General features: G+C 46.7%; 1 protein-coding gene across 3 annotated transcripts in view; it reads right to left on the bottom strand.

The window, feature by feature from the left end:
* The window catches only part of LOC130533725 (Kv channel-interacting protein 2), a 48,549-nt gene extending 29,143 nt beyond the window's left edge, over positions 1-19,406 (bottom strand). The window contains exon 1 of one of the 3 annotated variants that reach the window (XM_057047390.1): positions 18,950-19,406. In XM_057047390.1, the coding sequence (XP_056903370.1) occupies positions 18,950-19,022 (73 nt within the window). In that variant the 5' untranslated portion in view covers positions 19,023-19,406. Of the gene's footprint in view, positions 1-635; positions 1,135-18,949 lie in introns of those variants that run through there. The other 2 variants (XM_057047385.1, XM_057047389.1) reach the window with 2 other exon arrangements.
* Between the last annotated feature and the right edge of the window lie 1,810 nt (positions 19,407-21,216).

The following is a 21,216-nucleotide window of genomic DNA, read 5'->3' as shown; positions in this document are numbered from 1 at the left end:
CTAACGCGCTGGGTAGCTGAGCTGATGTCATACTGTGAGCTAGCAGGAGTGGATGAAAGGTGTGAACGTGTGAGCCTTTTCACCCACAGAGAGATGCTCAATGGAAGTGGGCTGCCACATGCTTCCAGAGGCCAATCTGACAGTCAAAGCTGGAGGAGAGGAGCAGGAGGGGGAGGAGGATGGGAGGTCAAAAGGCTGGGAGAAAAGAGACTTTGTTCATTCAGCCCCAAAGACTTTCTAATTCTATGTGCATATTGATCATGTGATGCATTATGAATGATCTAATGGCCACAGGCATTTTTGGCATAATGTACATATATGCTGTAGACATATTAAGTGCACGTGAACAGGGACTGTGCAGTGAATACTGTAATCCGCCTTTGCTTTTAATAGAATCTTTTGTCTGGAGATGAAACAGCACGCACACGCACGTGCACGCACACACGTTCAGTAAATCATTCAGCGCTGCCGTTCTCAAAAACAAAGTTGCTAAGTTATTGATAAAAGCTGCGATGTGTTTGCAGAACCCCACCAGGACCAGAGCGCCAGTGTCTGGACACCCTTGATGCCGTGTACAGTATTAACTTCTCCCCCTCCCCCCCCCCATGAATCTGAGTGAAGTTTTGCATGCCTACCTTGGGTGAGCGTTCCCATGAGGAAGTGGTAGAAATAACGAGCCACCTTGGTGAGCTGCCTCTTGCACCTTTTCCTGCACTGGCTCATCTTGGTGCAGCTGTGCTGGAGGCGGAGGTGACAGCGGTGGTGGTGTTGTTAGTGGGCAAGTCTGCCAGGAGGACGCGAGCTCTCCAGGTAGGAGGGGAAGGAAGGAAGGAACGGAGCGCTGCTGGTGACGGTGTACAGTATATGTGTGTGAGTGTGAGTGTGAGTGTGAGTGTGTATGAATGTGGGGAAGTCAGGCTGCTGCTGCCTCTCTTCCCGTCCTCACTCTCCCCCTTCTGTGTTCCTCCCTCCGCTCTTGTCTCCACCTGTAGGGCTCCAGCTGTCAATCAGCCAGCAGCGCACTGTCCCCTCCCCCTTTTACAATCTGAGAAGTCTCGTTCTGGATTCTTATTGGAGCGGGGCTGAATTACAGACCGGTGCACATGTTAAAGAGAGAGAGAGAGGGAGAGGGTGTAGGGGTGTGTAAAGCACCACAAGGCAGGTGGCGTTTTTCTCGATCTCAACGATGACCTCAGTGATGACCTCAATAATGAGGTCATGGTTCATACAGAGGCATCATGGTGTGTTTATACAGCAGGAGGTTGAGTAAAGCAGGGAGAAGAAACCAGATATAGCATTAATAAACATCACTCTTCCGACTCGTCCCTCACTCGCTCATTAGTGGTCACACGGGGGGGGGGGGGTAGGACAAATTGAAGGGAGACAGAAGGTGAGGTGAAGATGGGGCAAAAAAAGGAATGCATAATTTATATTTCCCTTTTGTCTCCTGTGTGCTATAACTAAAGAGGAAAAACACATCTCACAAGAAGCCGAGGAAGGAGAAATCTGAGGCGCATTAAATCTGCAGGTGTGGAGATAGGAACGCACTTACTGCATGCACACTCAGATCTGTTCAGTGTGCACGAGGAATGGTGCTCACCTCCTTTTCCCTGTCGATGCCTTTCACTGTTTTTACCCACGACTCCCTAATTACCCTGTTAACCTGCTGTCACTCCACCTTTATCCCCTCTCCTCCTCCCTAAAGCGGGATTAAAAGTGATTGCCGTTACCACAGCAACCCCATGGATTTTTTTTTTACCGGTGGTCTGACAGAGATGCGCACACACACACACACACACACACTTGGATTTGAATATACCAACATCTCCTGTTCGATCGGACAGCTAGTCAATCAGACACGAGGAAGACGTCACCTCCTGTAGATGAACTCTCCTGCTCATGCACAACCTCACCAGTCAAAGTTTAACAGCGAGACATCCTAACGATACAACACAGTAGAGCCTGATGGCTGGAGTATGAGCAGAGTGTGAATACACGTCAGTCTGGCCTGTAAATGCACCACAAAGCAGAGAAAGGATACTTGTATTGAGAGGATGCAGAAACAGCAGAAAGAACTCTGTTGCCTCACTGTGGAGACTCGGATGCATCCTGCAGCTCCCGTCAGTGATACGCGACATCACCAGTCTTCGTAGATATCTGGTTAGAGTTAGCAAGTTGGCCAGCTATAAATAAGAATAAGTCATCGGCAAGAATACAGGAAGACAATAAATAATCAAGGCTTTAGCTCAAACATGGACTCAAGGATGTCTTTAGGAACTCTGAGTGATTCGTTAGAAATCACTGTTTCTGACTGTTGACAGGGGTCTTGATGAAGCTGGTTCTTGCTTCGGCATCCCGTGTTCCGACATATTTGGGGACGATAATCTTCTGGTCTAAAATCAGCATCACACATGAAGCAAATTTGAAGTCCTGACAGTCCTGACAGGCTGGAGTTTGTGCTTCATAAAGCAATCATTTGCATTAGTAAAAGTCAATTTCAACTGTCTTCAACAGCCTAAATCAAAATAAAACTTAAAAGTATAGGATTTTGAAAAAACACAAATAAATAACTGCCACATATCTCTACAGCATCAGTGCCAGTCAGTAACAATTAAAATGTCATGGAGGTTGATTCACAAGTTGATACCAGTGCAGCCAAATACGGTGCATCAGTGAAAAGGAGTCATGTGTGTGTGTTATAAAATAATATCAAAATAACTCTGCGGAGTACGTGTATTGAAACTGGGATGTGATCATAACTGGTTTATGTTTTACGACCTCACCTGGCACAGTCTCCCTACAGCAGCACAAACTCCGGGGCTCTGCTGCCATCTATCGGTCAAATCCTCCAATTGCATAACGAAAGCAGCATTCGAACCACATCATAATATTTAGAATAACTTTCTACATAGTATAAGTGAAACGGATTTTTAACGAATGACTGAAAGTTCAAATGAACATCCATTACCTGGTTTTCTGAAGGGGACAATCTGTGCACTGAATTGAAAAGTTGCTGTACTAGCGCATATGGAACACTAGGGGGCAGACTAAAACCAGTAAATTAATAACTGCTGCTAATCTGAATTCCATTTTACTCAAGACAACAACAAAAAAGGCATTTAAGATACCTTTCAAATGATATACGTTGTGATACTGGTAGTGTGGTGACTGGGAGAGGGGTGCTCCTGCCTCCACATTACTGCTGACTGTTTTTACTCACCTAATTGGCTGGCTCTTAACCCCACAATCTGCCATTATGATGGCACAGACACATTGTTCTTTGCTGTTCTCAGCTTTAAAACCCCATGGGACAGTCTTATTTATTCTGTTGGAGAAAGCCGGGGTTAGTGGACGCTTAATGAATATGGGCTCTGGAGCCAAGAATGACAGATAAAGAGCTCACAATGGGGACAGGAGCACATCCTGCATCCAGCAGGGGTACACATAATCCACAGGGGAGATTTATCCTGCTCCCCCAGAAACCGCTTCCGTTTTAAGCCTTGCAAAACAGAACAGGTGCCTGATACTCCTCGAGTGACTGCGTACAACATGCACCTTCTCGCCTTTGCCAAAAAACTTTCCCCGCTCTGGTTTTAAAGGTTATCTTCTAACCCACTGTCCCTCAGAAACTTGTGCCTCTCTTCCGCTCGCTGCAGCACCCAGCGTCTCCCCTCCCCATTATCCGTCAGGCAGGCAGCAGGTGTTTTGTGACTCGGAGATCAGAGAATCTTGGAGAGACGGGCCCCCCCTGAGCTCCACTGCCTGTGTAGGAGGAGAGAAAATGCTTCCATTTTCAGAGTCTCTCCTTTCGCCTATCCCACCCCCAGATAACAGCAGCACCGGTTCAGTGCACGTATGTTACACGTTCACGACTGTTGCTTGCAGACCGGGGGCTGTATTTCCATGCGCCCGTGGGCAGCACAGGAGGAGCTCAGTACATGTACGTGCACACTTCGGTGTTCTGGTGTATCTGCGGAGTGGCGGCTTGGTTAGGTGGGAAACTTCTTGGATTTTGACACGGCTCATTCCTGAGAACTGTTGCACGGAAGACGGTGCAGAAGCAATGAGAACGTCCTGAAAACACTCGGGGACGCGTCTGATGTGTCTCCTCAGCTCCACAGAGCCTTTAATGAACTTTCCCTTTGCAATCTGGAGAAAGAAAGCGGCACTTTGGCTACCAAATTACCAACACACCCACACCCGCGCCTGTGCCGAGGCTGGCGCTGCGCAGCACTAAAATAGAGCCCCGAGCGAGGAGCTGCTTTTATCAAGGAACATGTGAGCTACTGGCTGCTAAGTTGAGGTGTCACTAGGGAGAAAGGCAGCGTGGGTGCATGCGCGCTCCCACTGATACGGGAAAGAGGAGGAGGAAAGACGGAGAGGCAGCGACAGATATTAACCTCTGGTGAAAGTTGGGCGAGGAGGAGAGCGCTTTTTTTGCTGAAATTAATCCCTCCATCCTGTCCTCCGTTGCTCCTGCCCTCAACCACATCACTGTCCCAATCTACCTAACATTGCAGGCACACCTTCTTCATTAACCTGCCCCCGCGCAGCTGCCCTTTGGATATTTAATTCCAACCGTTCAAACAGATGCAGAGCGAATCATATTTCTTGCCCTTGGATTAAACGCCACTTAATATACTGCCTAATCTTGCGGAAATGTTTCCAGTAAATAGTCGCACATTCGGGGATCTGCGATGCAGCTGGGTTGTTTTGGAGGATGACTCGCAATTAATTCCCCCCGAATGTTTGTTTTCTGAGACGTTTACTGGCCCGCAACTGTGCGTGCAATCACAGCGGCGTTTCTATTTAGCATCGCTATTTAAAAAGAGTCTTTGCAGAAGTAACAATACCAATAAGAAGTTAGTGTTGAATTAACTGATGCTGATACCTGGTTTCCTCTATCTGCTCTGCCCATCCCTCCATCCACTGTGAGGCTGGAATATTTAGAAAAATGCAGATTAAGCAGGGCTTTTCCTCATGTCTGACCTGAAATGGCTTTCGGTGATGCCCTCTCTTCTTTTTCTCTAAGCTTTCGTTAAGCTTCTGCTAACCACTGCTTATTGCTAATGAGGCTTGTGAGCAGTTTTATGAATTTCATTAGTCTTTCATTTCCAAAGGTATCAATCCCAGACCACTTCTTTCCTAAGGACCTCCAGAAACATACATTACCTGAGAAACAACCCCGCCTGCTGGTCCCACTGTTCCATTAAATGTGCATTTTGTCTTCTCTGCCAGATTCGTGAGTTCTTGGGGGTCATTAACCAGGCAGCTCAGTCTGATGAGCAGCTGCTGGGTTAAACAACCCATCTGTATCTAAATGAAACAATCAGTTCTAATAAAAGTGGGACAGATCCATCCCAACGCGGCCAGCCATCACAGAACACAAAGTCACCTTCGCTCTACGTGAGGAAGCAACTGCTGGTTAAACGTGCCTGAAGCCGTGCGTCCGTCCGCTCCACCCTTCAGTTGTAGCCTGTGATGCAGGTCTGGCATCGGGTGCATCGTCAGGGAGGTGTTTGCAAATACACCTGGGGGGATAGTTCATCAGGGCAGAGTTAATACAGTTGCACTGAACCCGAGTCCAGCCGGGGCATTTAGGGTGACTTCCTGAGACAGAAACTGCTTTGTCACATTGAAACGAAGCCACGCGCTTCAACAGAATGTGAAGGAAAATGCGTTAAAATTCCCCGCCAAGGCTCGTATTACTCCATCCACGCGTTGGATTCGATCGGCGCTAATAGCAGCTCTGATCGGGACAAGTGCCAGCAAACTGCAAACTTTACTAATGCAACTCTCAACAGCACGTTAAGCTGCTGCGAAGAGCCGCTCCCATCAGTCTTTTTCGGCGCCGCTGAACTTTCCACCCCGCTCTCAACTCTGTTTTAGCGTTGCCTCACATCTATTGCTGGGACTCTTAAGTGCTTTCGTTTTTCCCTGTTTTACTGAGTGGTTCTGGGCACGTGTGTGTGTGTGTGTGTGTGTGTGTGTGTGTGTGTGTGTGTGTGTCCCTGTCTGAGGCCAGTAGGGGTGAAGAGGGGTGAACTGCCTCCTACTGTGACAACACATTGATGACAGTCTTGACATTTAACCGACTCTGCGGCACTTTAACAGACATCCCGGGACGATTATAATTGACAAACATCAAACGCTCTGCTCGTCTCTCTTCCTCGCGCCAAAATGACTGAAGCTGTTCCGAGCGGTCGAGTCCAACAGTCATCCGTGGGAGAAAAACCTGCTCCAGCCGACGAAGGGTCAAACCCATCTTTAACTCTTTCGCAATACAAAACCACCAGATTGCGTAATTAACGACTGTGTTTCACTCTGAGAAAGACTCATTATCGCAAAAAGAAGCACTCAGCTCAATAAATATCTAAAAATGTAAGGTCTCAGGTACATTACTGAAGTTTGCCTTGTGTATTTTAATGTGTTTTCCCCGCTCTCCTCTTTCGTTGTGCGAATGGCACAGAAGCAGCACGAGGTGACCCACGCAGGCCAGCAGCACCAGGAAAAGAAACCCTTTTCATTGGACCCTCTATGTGTTCTATACAATGTGGCTCATAAGAAATGCAGCAGCACGGGCCCGTGTTCCCTCATCTCCAGGCTTCACTGAGAAAGGGCTCTTCCATTCCAAAACTCCTGTCTGTGAAAAGTCCAAGCTTCAACTCCGCTGCACCAAAACGAGGCTTTCCTTTTATGATCCTGTGTCCATCCGCCTTTAATTGATCCCATCTCTGCCAAGCCATTTGGTCTATCAGAGCAGCCATTTCTCACTCGGGAGCATCAAAACGGTTCAATTGTAGGAGAGAGTAAATTCATGGTATCAAAAAGAGCTGCACAGATGATTGATGCTGTGGCTGTCATGAACAATTTGCCAGACGCTTCGTTGCTTTTGTTCTTAGAAGCTCGGCATAATGAGGCATAATGAGAAGGATTAGGAAACGCACTCCTGCAGATTCATGCGCGGAGCAAAGGGCCGGGATGTGGCTGGAGACGCATCGCTGACGCCCTCCCACGTTCCAAGATGGTTTACTGTAGCAAGCTTTGCATTAGCATGCAAGAGGACGTATGGTCATCCTACATCAATAGTCGACAGCATCATCTCATAATCGATCCGATCGATAGAGCCGATCGATAGGCAGACCTCCAAACCGGACCTAAAAACCGAGTGGGTGAGTAAGTGGAAACGACAGCAGAGGCGCCGAGGGAGGCAAGAGAGGCTCCACTACAGAGGGAATAAATGTCAGTCTTCTGACAGTGAGCACTACCAATCATCCTCTCTGAGGGAATAAGTCTGACACTCGATACTTCAGCGGAACAGACGATCAATTTCTACAGGCTCGCCCACACTTCTGCTCGTCGCCGTCTTTGCCTTAACAATGTCGAGCACGACACTGTTGAGGCTTTAGGAATTTGTCTTAAAACGATTAAGTTGTAATATAAACGCCCAAGTGATAGGTTTTGTTTTTTTTGCTTTATTGTAAATGATACAGTGGATAAGCTGAGAGCATTTGTGTGGGTGCGACACAGACTGGGAAGCAGTAGGAAGTGCAGAAGTGTGACATTTCAACACAAAGGCCATTCTGGCATCGACTGACATCTGTGTGTACGTATGTGTGTGTGTGTGTATGAGTGTGACTGCGCGTATCTGTGTCGTGCTGTCGTGAGAGATCTGTGTTGGTGCGGACTCTTCATTTTGTTGGCTCGCTGTCAGACTGAGGCCACTGCTGAAATGACCAAAGAGGATATGATGGAATGATCACAAACCTTCACCCACAGCCATCAGTCTTCTAGTGTGTGTGTGTGTGGTGTGTGTGTGTGTGTGTGTGTGTGCCAGGCCTATAGGTATAAACGTCTGTTTGTTTAGGCTCAGGCCGTCTGGCTGCTAGCGGGCAGCGAGCATCAATCCCTCTGTTTGCTTCCACACTCGTCCCACAAGGTTAATTGTTGAGATGACCTCTATCTGAGCAAACACCACGGACACATTTTAAGCCACGGTGAAAAACACAGCGCGCATACGGTAAATACACACAAGGGTGTGTGTGTGTGAGAGAGAGAAGGGAAGAGAGGGACAGAGAGAGAGCTGAGACTGTCCCGATCTAAGATGATATCAAGCCACGAATCAGGCTGAGAGCTGAAATTACACGTACAATGTCATCTAGAATCTAAAAATAAATGGGATGTCTGCACGAACGCACTGTTGGCCTGACATATTTACTATGTAATCAGGAGCTTTCACACCCTTTCACTTTTTAACTTGTTACTTTCTTGCAACTTTATGCTAAAAAAGAACCCAAAAACCTAGGACTCTCACCATATCCAACAATAACCAAACTCTGTCTGGTTGGATCAGAGCCGTTGGTCTTCAGGTCTCTGCAGAGATGTTTCATTAGGTTCTGGCTGGTCCACCGTTTTCCCGAAGGGTGCGACGAAGTCTCCACAACACCCCCACAGCAGGATGCTGCCACCATCAGGCTTCACTGCAGGGATGGAGTGGGACAGCTGATGATGCTGCTGCCTGGTTTCCTCCAAGCATGATACTTAGGGTGCACGTCAGGAGCTTCCCTCTCAGTTCTGTCAGACCAGAGAATCTAGTTGCTCACTGTCTGGGAGTCCTGAAGGTGCTTTCAGGGCAGGTTTCCATCTGGAGAGCTGCAATGACAGCTGACTTTCTGAGGCTGTCCCCCCGCCCCCCCACCAAAACACAGAATCTCTTTACTCCACATTGGGTAAAATGAGACCTCTCGTGGTTTTTCCATAGAATAAGAAGAGATTTAAGACGATTAGCATGAATTAGCTTAAAGACATTTGCTTAAAGACCCTAACCCTAACCCTTCTCCAGTTCCTTCCATCTGTATATTTTAATACAAGACCATATAGACTATATGTTGATAGTGAGGAACCTGAGTCTAGTTTCACCAAACTGACCTGAGTCCGCCACCATATTGGTGCTACGAGGCAGCGAATAAACCCTCTTCATTTATTATGAGTATGGAGTGAAGAGGAGCTGCCGCCTCTGCCATTTGGATAGTCTGAAAGTGATGAAGAGCGAAGCAACCAAAGGCGCTATGATGCAGTCTTTAGATCTCATCGGAGGAACGAAGTAATGGGAAAATGGCTGCAGTTTGTGGAGGGATAATTAGACAGCCCTGGGTAAGATTTTGAGCGACAATCTAATTACAGCCTCCACTCCAGGCAAAAAGTTTGCTCTTGTTTTCCTCATGGCATTCTGTCCTCTAGTGCTAAACACAGCCAAATGTTAAGATGAATAAAGTTGCACTGAAAGTTATATAATGTTAACGGGCCGGGTGACTGTTTTGTCTGGCGTGTTGGGTCGACCGCTAGCCCACAAACTGACCAGTCCAACAGGTTTGTGACGTAAGGGAAGGAAACAGGTGAATCAGAAGATCTTGGTAGCTCGTTCACCAACCTCAAATGCAGCGTGTTGAGCTAAAAACCAACAAATACTTCACCAGAAAGTAAGATAATGTGGCTTCGAGGGGGGTTTTAAGTGCTCAAGTCCTGTGATTCACAGTGATGAACGACAAGCTCACAGTGACTTAAGTAGTTGAACATTCTTTTTCTTAGTTTTCTCATAAAAAGGGAAAAATACTTAAAGCATCAATGATCATTTCTTGGTTCTATGATTTGGAAACTTTTGATGTATGATAAAAGCTATAATTTATGTGAGCAGCCAGGGAGGCGAGAAAAAAATCAGATTTAAATAATATATCATTAAAATAGAAAAGGAAAAGACTGGCAATTGAAATCAAATATATTTTAAAAAAGGAATTCTTTGCTGGAGTCACCTGCCTGAATCATGCGGGGGAATAAGCTGCCTGCACTTGCCAGAAGATTCTCAGAACTCTCATTCTAGAACGCGATTGTTCGACAGAAGTAAGTAAAGATAATTGGTTGTGATGCATACGGGCATGGACAGGCGAGCTCGCGGTACAGGTGGATCATTAAGGTGTTTAAGTGAGTGGGGAAAATGAGGGAATAGAGAGCAGCTGTAGTCATTAAGAGCCACAGACAGGTGGCATTAGACGCTCCAACAAAATAAACACCTAATGACAGCAGGACGGAGGAAAAGCCAACAATAATTTCTCTTCAATATCCCTTCTTCTCTTCTGCTTAACTCGCCGCTGTGAAAATTGGGATGTATGCGCACGCGTCCGTGTTTGTCCGCCTTTGTGCTCCCCTCGTGCCCGTTGTATTTGTTGATGAGTTTGCGTGAAGCGTGCCAAATCATCGCCATCCCCGTTTGTCCCCATTTTAGTGTAGGGAGAGCAGAGGGGCAGAGAGACCCCCAAGATCTCCAATCCCAAACCCAGCTGGCTGAACCAGATAAGACCGACCGGCTCTCTGACTAGAACGCAGCTGAATGGGAGCAGTGGAGGAGAAAAAGTGCGGGGAGGAGAGGAGGAGGTGGCAAATGTCAGACTTTTATCAGTCCTACATTGGACCCGCGTGCACATCTGTGTGTGTGTGTGTATAAGAGAGTGAGAAAGTGCAATTGAGTCATGATCGAGCCTTATTTCCCTATAAATTTTTCCTTCATTAAAGCACAGTGCTCAAAATGTCAGCCTCCACCCAGGCCAACCACGAGTGAAGAACAATCTGCCGTGTCCCTCAAAGCGAGTGTGACTCACACAAAGAATGACTCGAAATGTAGATGGACCGTCACGTACCGAGACAGGACAGAAGACAAACAACTCTAAATGTGAAAGGAGGGGAGAAAATACAGTGAATCAAAAACATCTGTTCGTATTTAGCCAAAATTTCACATGGTTCCGACTCCACGGTGGAAAAATGAAGGACTTGCATCCATTAGATGAGTCAGGTCGACAAAAACAGCATCAAGAAGTGTGCAGGCTGCTGAGGATGGAGGGTGGAGCCACACAAAGCCCGAAAAGGGACCTGCGGAACCATTTGTGAGTGTATAGGCGACAGCCGAGTGTGCCGAAGTTCAACACTTCAGCCGTAACACAATATGATAATCGTTCCCGCCTGAGCAAGTGTAGCGGAAACCTCCAACACGGCAGCTGTCTTCTCGTGGCACCAAACGGGCTTTGTTGTTGCCGAGAGGCTGGTAAAGAAGGTGAGGAGACGAACAGAGGAGGGGGGATTACTGTCACGGCTTTGCTTCCACAATGCTGCTTTCAAATTCAGGAGAAAGTGATAGAGGGAGGCGCTCCTACTGGGTCCAGACGGCTGCAACTCTGACTGAAGAAAATAAGAGGCACAGGGGTTCTGTTAAGGCTGTGATGCTCCACTAAGAGCGGCTGTCAAGTCTTTCCTCACTCCTCTGCTGCAGACACACACAGATGCTAACAGACACGCGCAGTTACTTATGAGGCAACATTGAGGTTATTTTTATCTCCCGCTGGCGTCCCATCAAGATTTTATGTAAAATATTTCTCAAAGGACTGAAGCAGTGGGACTAAGTGAGTAAAAATACCTCCGGCAGTACCCTTGGTCTTCAAACTAAGAGCTCATCACATCACGTTTGTGTCCTAAAAGCTGTAAACGACTGCTCGGAGATTAATCGTTTCTAAAATTGACAAACAATTAAGAAGAGAAACAGCATCTACAATTCCTGCATGGCTCCATGGCGGCATTAGACTGTGACAGACGGATGGTTTTTAAGACAAATCCAATCTGAAAGACATGTTTACATGCAACTGCTGCGATACAGCGCTTCAAAGGAAAGAATTAAAAAGGTGTTATGAATATTTCCCTAGCAAGGCGGACGTAAAGCCCGACTACGAGGCAGGCGAGTGGTGACAGAGCTTCTTTTCTAGCTGCGTGCAGGCGCTGACAGAGAGCAGCTGTGGTATTATAGTTCAGAGTCAACAGATCAGCGCGCTTCTGACGGGTGGGGGCGCCGGGAGAGGTGCATGTTGCTTCTACTGACTGATGGCTGGATGCTCTGGAGCTGTGCAAACTGAGGCTGCAGTCATTTGCTTAAGTTTTATTTGGTTTGCCGGCTTAAAACCTATGTTGAGAGAGACGCCGTCAGATAAATATGTATACATGACTAGACACTCTCCTTTAATGAGCGTCTCATTCATTAAACCACTGCGTGTGGAGGCCAAAAAGTTTGCGGGCAGAGATTAATGAGGGCGAAAAGTGAAGACTCGGCAATGGCCCTCTGCCTCCTCCTTGTCAAACTCCAGTGGCAGCCTAATGTCAAGATCTGGTCAGGAATTACAATGAGGCAGCACAGCATTTGCAAATGAGCACTCCGGTTTTGCACACGGAGAACAGAGGCGACGTTTGAGCGGGAAAAACTGCCCGGACTCCAGACTGAAATGAGGCGGCCTGGACAACACAGAACAAACGATCGCGTCAAATCCGAAAAATGGCTTGACAATGACACAAACACTGAAGCTTTTGCGGATGCTTCGTGCCTCGGCGTTCGCTAATGCTCCGTGGCCCCGCCACGCCCCCTCTGACGCCAAAATCTAGCAGGTTCTCGCTCAGTCATGGACACACAGGTCGGCAACAACAGGCCCGTAACTCATTTCATGAGTTTTATACGGGCATCATTAATATTCGTTACCCCTCTTAATGACCTGCGGCTGTGCTGCATCTCATCATCTCGAGAGTGCAAAGAAAGCCACAGCGACAAAATAAGCGACCTTGAGACTTTTTCAAGAACTTTCCACACTGAATATAAATGTTGAACCTGAATTTGACTCAAAAAAAATGAGGTACATAGACACGTAAGTTTGGCAATGCCTGGAATCCAACTCGGGACCTTCAGGCTATGAAGCTGTGCGAGTCCGACCCTTTTGTGGCGTGCAATAATTCTTCATTTATAAGTTGCCAGCTAGTACCTGACAATATAACAGGCGCCATCTAGCACACCTCCTCTATACCTCCAGTTTCGGGAGGGGGGGGGGGTCCACAACAATCTCACCGCTGTCATCGCTGTCACACTACCAATCAGTCAACCGCGTGCACGTGAGCGCGTGCGTGTTGATTAGTAGACTCCACTCTGGTACTAGGCCACAGTGTCTGGGGAGACGCGCATGTCGGTTTGCGGCGTGAGTAATCGGTTTACCCGTTGCCAGATGGAAAAAGCAAAAGCTTGGGGAGGAGACGGGGGATTTTAAAACAGCCAACCAGAAATGTGCAGCAGAGGTGATTATAGCAGTCAGCGTGCACAAATATGATGTTGGATTAAAGATGGCTGCCTGACAGGGAGCACGAGTAAGGTTGCGAGCCTTTAAAAACAAAAATCTCGTCTCAGCGTTTCTGAAAACCATCTGACCCGGCCTATCTTCAACCGTAATGGAGATAAAATTGGACCCTTGGGTCCCTCCACCTTGTCACGCTGCATGTGTGGTCAGAAAATTTGGCTGACTTCAGCACCTCTCCTGGGAGAGATCAAGACCGAGCGGTCAGAAAATGTCCCCGTGACGGCCCGTCCGCCGGCTGACACGAGGACGCCGACAGCATTGGAAGTTAGAACCTGCTCCCTTAAATATTCCAGCAACCTGGAAAACACCAGCTCTTCTCTAAAGAGCTTATGTGGCTTGTGTAGGCGTCAATATCCAGCTGGAGAACTGAGATATGAGTTGCAGTAAAGGTGAAGAGGGACCTGATGGCAATCTACTTACAGGAGAGGAAGCATACATGCAAAGGAAAGGTTGTCACATTGGTTCACCGAAAACTGAACATAATAATTATCTTGGCTGTGCAGCTCATAACTGCAGCTATAAATAAAGAATTTCACAAGATGTAATATAAAAGAGTACGCTACACTTAAAATGAAAGTGGATGCTGAATATTTAATATCTAAATGAATCTAAATTCCTCTGCAACAGGCAATAGTCTTATTTTTTCCCTGCAAAATAAATAAATAAATAATGTCATCCAGTGGGACCTTAGGTTATCTCTCAAATTACTTAGCCCTGGAAACTCCCCATATAAATCTCTCTCCGTGTATAAATACGTATGTAAAAAAAGGATTGATTTAGTGATTTAAAACAGAAAATGGGGTCGTGACCTACAAGAAAATACGGTTTGCTGGACGGTCCCTGTCAGACTGATCCATCTAACAGGGAATAGCTGAGCTAATGGACCGATATGAGTGGCGGAGACGGTAAATGGCACAAGGCTCTGAGACCTGTCAATCAACCAACTGCTTGGTGATATTGTGCAGGGAGACGGCTCCATGTTACGAATCAGAAGAAGCTGTAAGACACACGATCAAACACGTTTCGATTCTTCCTCCCTGCTCCTCATTAACTCTGGGAAAATATTCTTTCCCCCCTGCCAAACTCTGCACTCCTTCCCATCTCCCCTTGCTTCCCCCCGCCGTTCTTCTCTCCAAATCCCCTGCAGGCATTTGGTTCACAGAGAAAGAGAAGAGGATGGAGGGGGGGGCAGGGTAGAGGTGAGTTAACGATCAGCTGGCCTTCCTCAGATTCACTCAACGATTAAAACTCATTAGGATCCACTTCGGTTTTCGCGGTTCTTAGTGCTACAGTGCTGCCGTGGCTGAAACAGAGGACAGGGGGACGAAGGTGGGAGTTATTCCAGGATGGACGGCTGAAGTGAGGCTTCATTAACATGGAAAAAAATACTTCAATTATTTATTTGACAGACAGACTGGAGTAAAGCCCTGCAATCTCTCCACATTTCGCCTTCCATCAGCATTTTTGGCACTTGGAGGAGTACAGGATATCAGAAATGATCCCCAATGATCCCCGTGTGTCACCCATGTCCCGGCAAATCAGATAACATTAAATCACCACTTTTAATTAGTGCCAGTGGCCATCACGATTGTATCTACAGTGAAAACCGTCATGCCGTGAAGGTGACTCCAGGCTAAACTCCTTCTGACAGACTCAATTACAGAGGCAATCTGATTCCTGGAGTCGGGTTGTCGGAGTGACTGTAAATTGTTTTCACTACGGGAGTTTCTTTATCCATCAGCAAGATGGCTCCTGTGCGAGGCCAACCGATAGTTTTACCTCGACATCAGAACTATGGTTAAACCAAAACAGGAAGCTCTAATCCATGAAGGACGCGGATTTAAGGCAACAGATTTAGGCAACATCAGCACCATCCCAGAAGTCCTCCACACCAAAGTGCCCCAGCTCACAGATCCAGCCTCAACATGTTAGTGGATACCAACCTACCCGACAGATAGGGGGCAGAATCGGCCTTGGTGCCCCCCCAAAGATGTGTACCGCTCTTCGCCCTCTACACTGCACTTCAGAGACCGTCTGTTTGCAGATGGCACAGCAGGCATCAGCCTGAGCAGAGACGGCGGCCAGTCTGCATACAGACGAGGGGTTGAACAGCTGGTGTGGTCAGAACACCCTGGAGCTGAGCCCAGTCACCACAGCGGAGATGGTAGGACCCCCCCCCCCCCCCCCCCTTTACTACTTCCCATCACCATACTTGCTAACGCTGTGGTCACTGTGGAATCTGTCAGGTTCCTGGGAAGTGTCATCTCCCAGGACCTGAAGTGCCTTCCACTATAAACTCAAAAGGCCCAACAGAGGATGCACTTCCTCTCTGCAGATGATCTGAATCTTGTACACAATGGACACAACCTTTATTCACTCCTCCCCTGTGGGGGGGGGCGACTGAACTTGGTATGCCAGCACAGCCAGACCCAAAGGCTATTTGCCCGACTGCTTGACTGTTATTTTGCACTATTCCTCCTTACCAACTTGAATCCACAGGTCACTTTATTAAATAAGTTAGATTTAATTATATGTATCATTATGTGTGTTATTATGTGTAGTGTACCAATGATCAGTTGTTGTCCTCATTCTGCATATGTTTACAAGTTTCAAAAAACAACTTCCTTGTTTGTGTGCACATACTTGGCAAAATAAACATGATTCTGATTCCATAAAAGAACGGATTTGACTTTTCTTGTTGCCGCTACTTTGCAGCCTTGTGAAAAGCAGCCGTTTCAACAGCAGCGCTAAAAATAGCGATGTGGAAACGGTTCTGGAAGGAATAGTGCGTCCAGTTTAGGAGACCGGAATGAATGGGTAGAAATGGCACCTGAATTAACCTCGAAGGTCTGCGCAGCCTGCAGATTCAATCACTTAAACAGCAATAACAGCATGTTTGCCCGTCTGGGTCTATTCTTGTGTGCACCGTAGAGTGTAAATAAAGATGGACGACAAAACGGAGGCCAAAGCATCTCGGGCTCTCAGTGGTGATCATGCCAGGTGCCACTCGTTTAAATGCAGAAACCTGACTGGCAGCTGAGTTCCAGATGAAAATAAAACCCACCAGCTTCAACTCGCCTGATGCATTTAAAACCTGCTTGAGTTCCATGCACAGCTCTGTAATTCAAAATGCATTCCACCCATGTGCATGAAAGAAACACAGTATAAGATGGGACCTGACTCACCAAAACGTCCCCAAAAAAAACTTACTATTTACTTCCACTCTTTAAGGGAAGGTCGTGGTTTGGATACAACCCAGCTTCATCAAGACCAGAGGAAATGGACCACAGGCAGGAATGTGCCAGCTCAAGAATATTATTTTAATTTGCACCAGGCCCCAAGAAGAGATGTAGCTAGTGCTAATCAGATTAAACTAAGTAACCAACCACGAACCCCTGTGCAGGAACATAAACACCCTGGGCCTTTTCATATAAAGTCAGACACACTATTTATATGAGACAGAGATGATTGGAGCTCAGCCATGCACTTATGACTCAGTTATTAGATAATATTTTGGAAGTTGAGCAGGAGAGAAGATAAAATGTTGAAGTAATAGCTGCAGAAAAGAAAATGTGCGTGAGAGACAGGAAGATGGAGAGCGACAGAGTCAGGATTACTGTACGATTCCTCTTGAATACGAGTGTGTTTTCTGAGGTGGAAGAGTAGATTAGTGCACCACACTTCTATAATTACCTCTCATCTCTGTTAGTGCACTTATACACAACGGGGAATACCAGGCCACCCCACTGACACACACACACACATAGACACACACTGTGGGGCACACTTCAGTACCGTGTAGCCAGCTAACAGGGAGATATTTCTAGAGGGTTATTTCACTGGAGACCACCCACACTGGTACACTGAAGCAACGCAGGTCAGCACACACACACTCACTGTACACACACTCTGTCTTATTGTTTTTTAAGCAAGAAGAATGACTCACCTGTAGCTGTCCTTCCCACACAAAAGCCCACTTAAGAATACATTTTCACAAGTCATGCCCTTACATCACACTGTGGCACTGTACCTTTTTCATTTTCCTGGGAATTATGCAGAAACTCTGTCAGCCGCTCCCTGTACTCAGCCACACACACACACACACACACACGCAACCATTTTTATGGCCAGCCACTTCCACGAGATGAAAAATGTCATAAACAAAAGAGCAGGGATACCTCCACAGCAGCTTCAAGAGCAGCACATCTTCATCCCGCCGCCTCCAGAGGCAGCGGGTCTTAATAACCCTGCGAGCTATCAGGGCTAAGAATGCTTCAGAGTTGTCAGCGTCTACAAAGATGAATTAACCGCGCAATCAGCTGCTTTGAAAAAGTCATTAAAAGTATGCCAGGAGTAAATTGTTCCACCACACTGAATGACCCCCCATACACACACACACACACACACACACACTCCTAGTACAAAATGCAATATGACTTCTGGAGGACAGTCAGACACAGAGGAGCATTCCTGCATCACAGTTGTGATGATTTAAGAAGAAAGAAAATCTCCTGAAGTTGAGGTCCTTGTGTCAGTGTATCCTTGTGAACTCGGCAATATTGGACTACACACACACACTTCACAAGTGTTGTGTGTCTGCAGCAATCGCGGCATGAATCACATCGATCTGGCCTCACTGAGGCAATCTCTTCTTCATCTGGAACTTGTGGCAGAGGCAGCTCTTCAGCCTGTGGTGCGGGCCTGTGTCGTGCATGAGATGATGACTGTTTGAACTCCGAGCACGCAGCTGTTCCAACACACTGAGTTGCCCTCTGCAGGCCCCAAATGTGCTCAAGCATAAAACAACAAATTGTTATCTAAGCATCTGGCATTTATCAGAGAAATGGGGCTTACGCGGGTTCCATTTTAAGAGCCCATAAATCTGATACTGTAAATCTCGGGTTAATCTGCACATACTGGAGAGAAAATCACGGCAAAGTCAGTGGACGGAGCAATTGCTGCTGAAGAAAATGCGGGGTAGAAAGATGGATCTCTGCTACAACTTTTGGAACTTTAATTAAAATTTCCTTTCATACGCTGAATAAAACCCCATCAAACATCACCTCCGGATTAAAGTCCACACTATAATAACCGCACTCACCCAACAGGACCGGCACTTCCAGACTTTCTTCAGAGACTTTAATGAATTAATATGAAGTAATGCCAAAGATGGGGACAGCCGATTGTCTGGTTCATTTGTGCCAAGAGCCATCCATTAAATTCACAGAAGAGAAAACACAACCGGAGAGGCGCGCAAACGCATCTCCATAAACTCAAACACACGCAAGTATCACCATTCCTGAGCCAAAGCGATGCAGAAAAATATCTGACCAACACATTTAGCCTCCATCGAGACGAACCAGCTTTCCGCGACAGTAAATCCGCGACAATGTGATCTCCCAAAGCCGAGCATCCACCAACATTACGCACGGCGTTACACAACACGGACATGCAACACCGACAAAAGATTCAACATGCTGGTGACACCTCTCAGAAAAAAATCATCTTTAAAGAAAAATCTCAAACTTAAGTTCCCCTTTGACGATGCAAACCAGATCAACTTGAGGCTTGATTCGCGCCCTCAAATAAACTACACGTCACATTTCAGGGGATGGAAAACAGGTTGCGATATATGCCGAAGTTGGATGTTCAGGGTTCCATTCGAAGTGGAAACCAGGCAAATTGAATCTTTCTTAGTTTCTAGGGGGCACTCGGGACACCCACCGGCCCGTCTCACTTACCTGTCAGCTGGTCATAAGATCCGTCCAGCTCTCTGGAGTCCGACAAGCTTTGGTCACGGTTTTTCGCCTTCATTTTCCCCGTGTGCGCCGGAATGTCGAACTGTTTGGTGGATCCTCAGTTAAAACACAACCAGTGTTGTTGCCGTCGTCCCTCACGAAGAACACTGACGAGACTGTGTCTAAATCATAGTTGGTGTCTGATAAAGGCTGAAATTTCCTGCCGCTTGTATCTTTCTTTTGGGTGCGTGCGCCCTCAGGCTCGAGGAGCGGAGTGAGCCACGCGCGCTTCTGCTCGGCACTCTCTGGCACGGGCTGCCAAGAGCGCGCGCGAGTGCACACCTACGTACGCACGCACACGCGCGAAAGGACAGCAAGAATCAAACTAATCCGCTCCGGTTTTTTTGAAGGTTTTTAGTCATTCGAGTTTGATACTCTTTCCTCTTTGGCACAATTCGTTCCTCTCCGTGCGCGAGTCACCTCTGAGCCGCCTGCCTCCATCAACATCAGCAGCAGATGCAACAGAAGTTTCCTCCAGTTCTGCCTTTATTCACGCAGAACATCCACCGTGCCCCCCCCGTCCCACGTCCTAATGTTCTCCAGATGAGTACAACATCACCAGGAGCACTGAATTAGCTTCTGATATATCTTATCTATAAATACACACAAGGGAATCCCCCCCCCCCCACCCACATCCTCTCCTCACATTGTCTTGCTCCTGCTTGCGCTCCACGTTTGGTCACAATTTTGTCAGGCAATTTACGTTCGATACTGTACTCTGCCCGCCCGTCGCTCCGTCCTTTAACTTGTTCGTTTCAGGCTTGAGAGCTGGTGTTCATTCTGCAGTGGGGTTATTTCATTTAAAATCGTACGCCCCTTGCACCCTTGCAAGGGAATGTGTCAGCTAGGCGCATGTGGGATGATACATTCTCTCCTCCTCCATCCGTCTGCTCGGTCATCCATCCTGATCTGCTTTATCTGCTGGTCTTGTTTGATCCAGAGGACCTTGTTTTCAGAAATAGCTGTTTTAAGTCTCCTGTCTGTCATTAAAATTACCACTCGATCATCTAAATGTGTCATAAAATCTTGTGTTAATGTGCAGTTCAAGCGAAATAAAGCACACTTCAAACACGTTACTGACATTACAGGATGGAAATATTATATTTACATGGGTGATGTTATTTGCCCGTGCACTGTGACACTCCGGACCATTAGTCATTTGACCTTGGTTGCTGGCTGGCTCTGTCTCCAGTTCCCTTTCAAATTAGTTCCTTCAATTTTTAGCTAGAGGCAATATGACAGTCACAAGTTTTGCAATTTAAAAGTGACATTATTGATGAAGGTCCGTGGGCTGTCTGCCACACTTAACTAATCCTGTATGAAACAAATGGCTAAAGTTTTCCTTTGCAAGCTTGATTCTCTGGATAAGAATCACGATGGAAACATGAAAGTCATTCATTTAATTTAACAGAGAGCAAAAGCGACTGTTTTAATATGTGAAACAGGCAACTGTGACAAGAATAAGAAGCTAGAAATCATCTAGAATGTGCAAAAATAGACAAGTACTTGGTCCATATCTGTTATGACGTCGACCTTTTAGTCATCCCAGAGCTTTAAAAGCACCAATGCTGTATAACTTTGCTTATTTGATGGAACCTTAAGAGCAGCAGATGGATGACCACATCCTGATACAGAGTACTCTGGCTACTTTTCTCATTACCATATAAATGCCTGCATGGTTGATTTATTTGAGATCATTTACATTTTCAGTGTAGAATGGCCAAAAGCCAACAATTTCCCTTTGAGAAGGGGTGAGTTACTTATAACTGCAGGTCATTTATAAACGGTATGTCTGGGGGAAAAAAAACAAACCGTGAGGCCCATAATAATCAAAAGGCCTACTTTTTCTGTCATCTAATACCAGCTGAATATTTCACAGACACGCACGATCGGCTGGTGATTGGATTCCTGTGTGTAGTAAATGAAAGGAGACAAGTAGGGGTGGATTCTAAATTAAAGTGAGGAGGAGTGCAAAAAAAAGAGGGACGGGTTAAGTGCAGAGATCAATTCATGGTTAGTTAGGTGGTTCTTAGAGAATTAGAGCCAAAATAAAGAATTTCAGCCTGAGAAAATTCAGTCTTTGGTCGAGAGGCTGCCTGTGAATGTGGCCTCAACATGTCCCCCAGTGAGGAATACAAGGTCAAATAGCCCGACAAGATGACATCCAATTACTCTTGAAACTAATCCGGCCAATTTATGTCAGTGGGGAT

The sequence above is a fragment of the Takifugu flavidus genome, chromosome 11 (assembly GCF_003711565.1).
Source record: "Takifugu flavidus isolate HTHZ2018 chromosome 11, ASM371156v2, whole genome shotgun sequence".
Lineage (NCBI taxonomy): Eukaryota > Metazoa > Chordata > Actinopteri > Tetraodontiformes > Tetraodontidae > Takifugu > Takifugu flavidus.
This window is presented reverse-complemented; position numbering and strand designations above follow the sequence as displayed.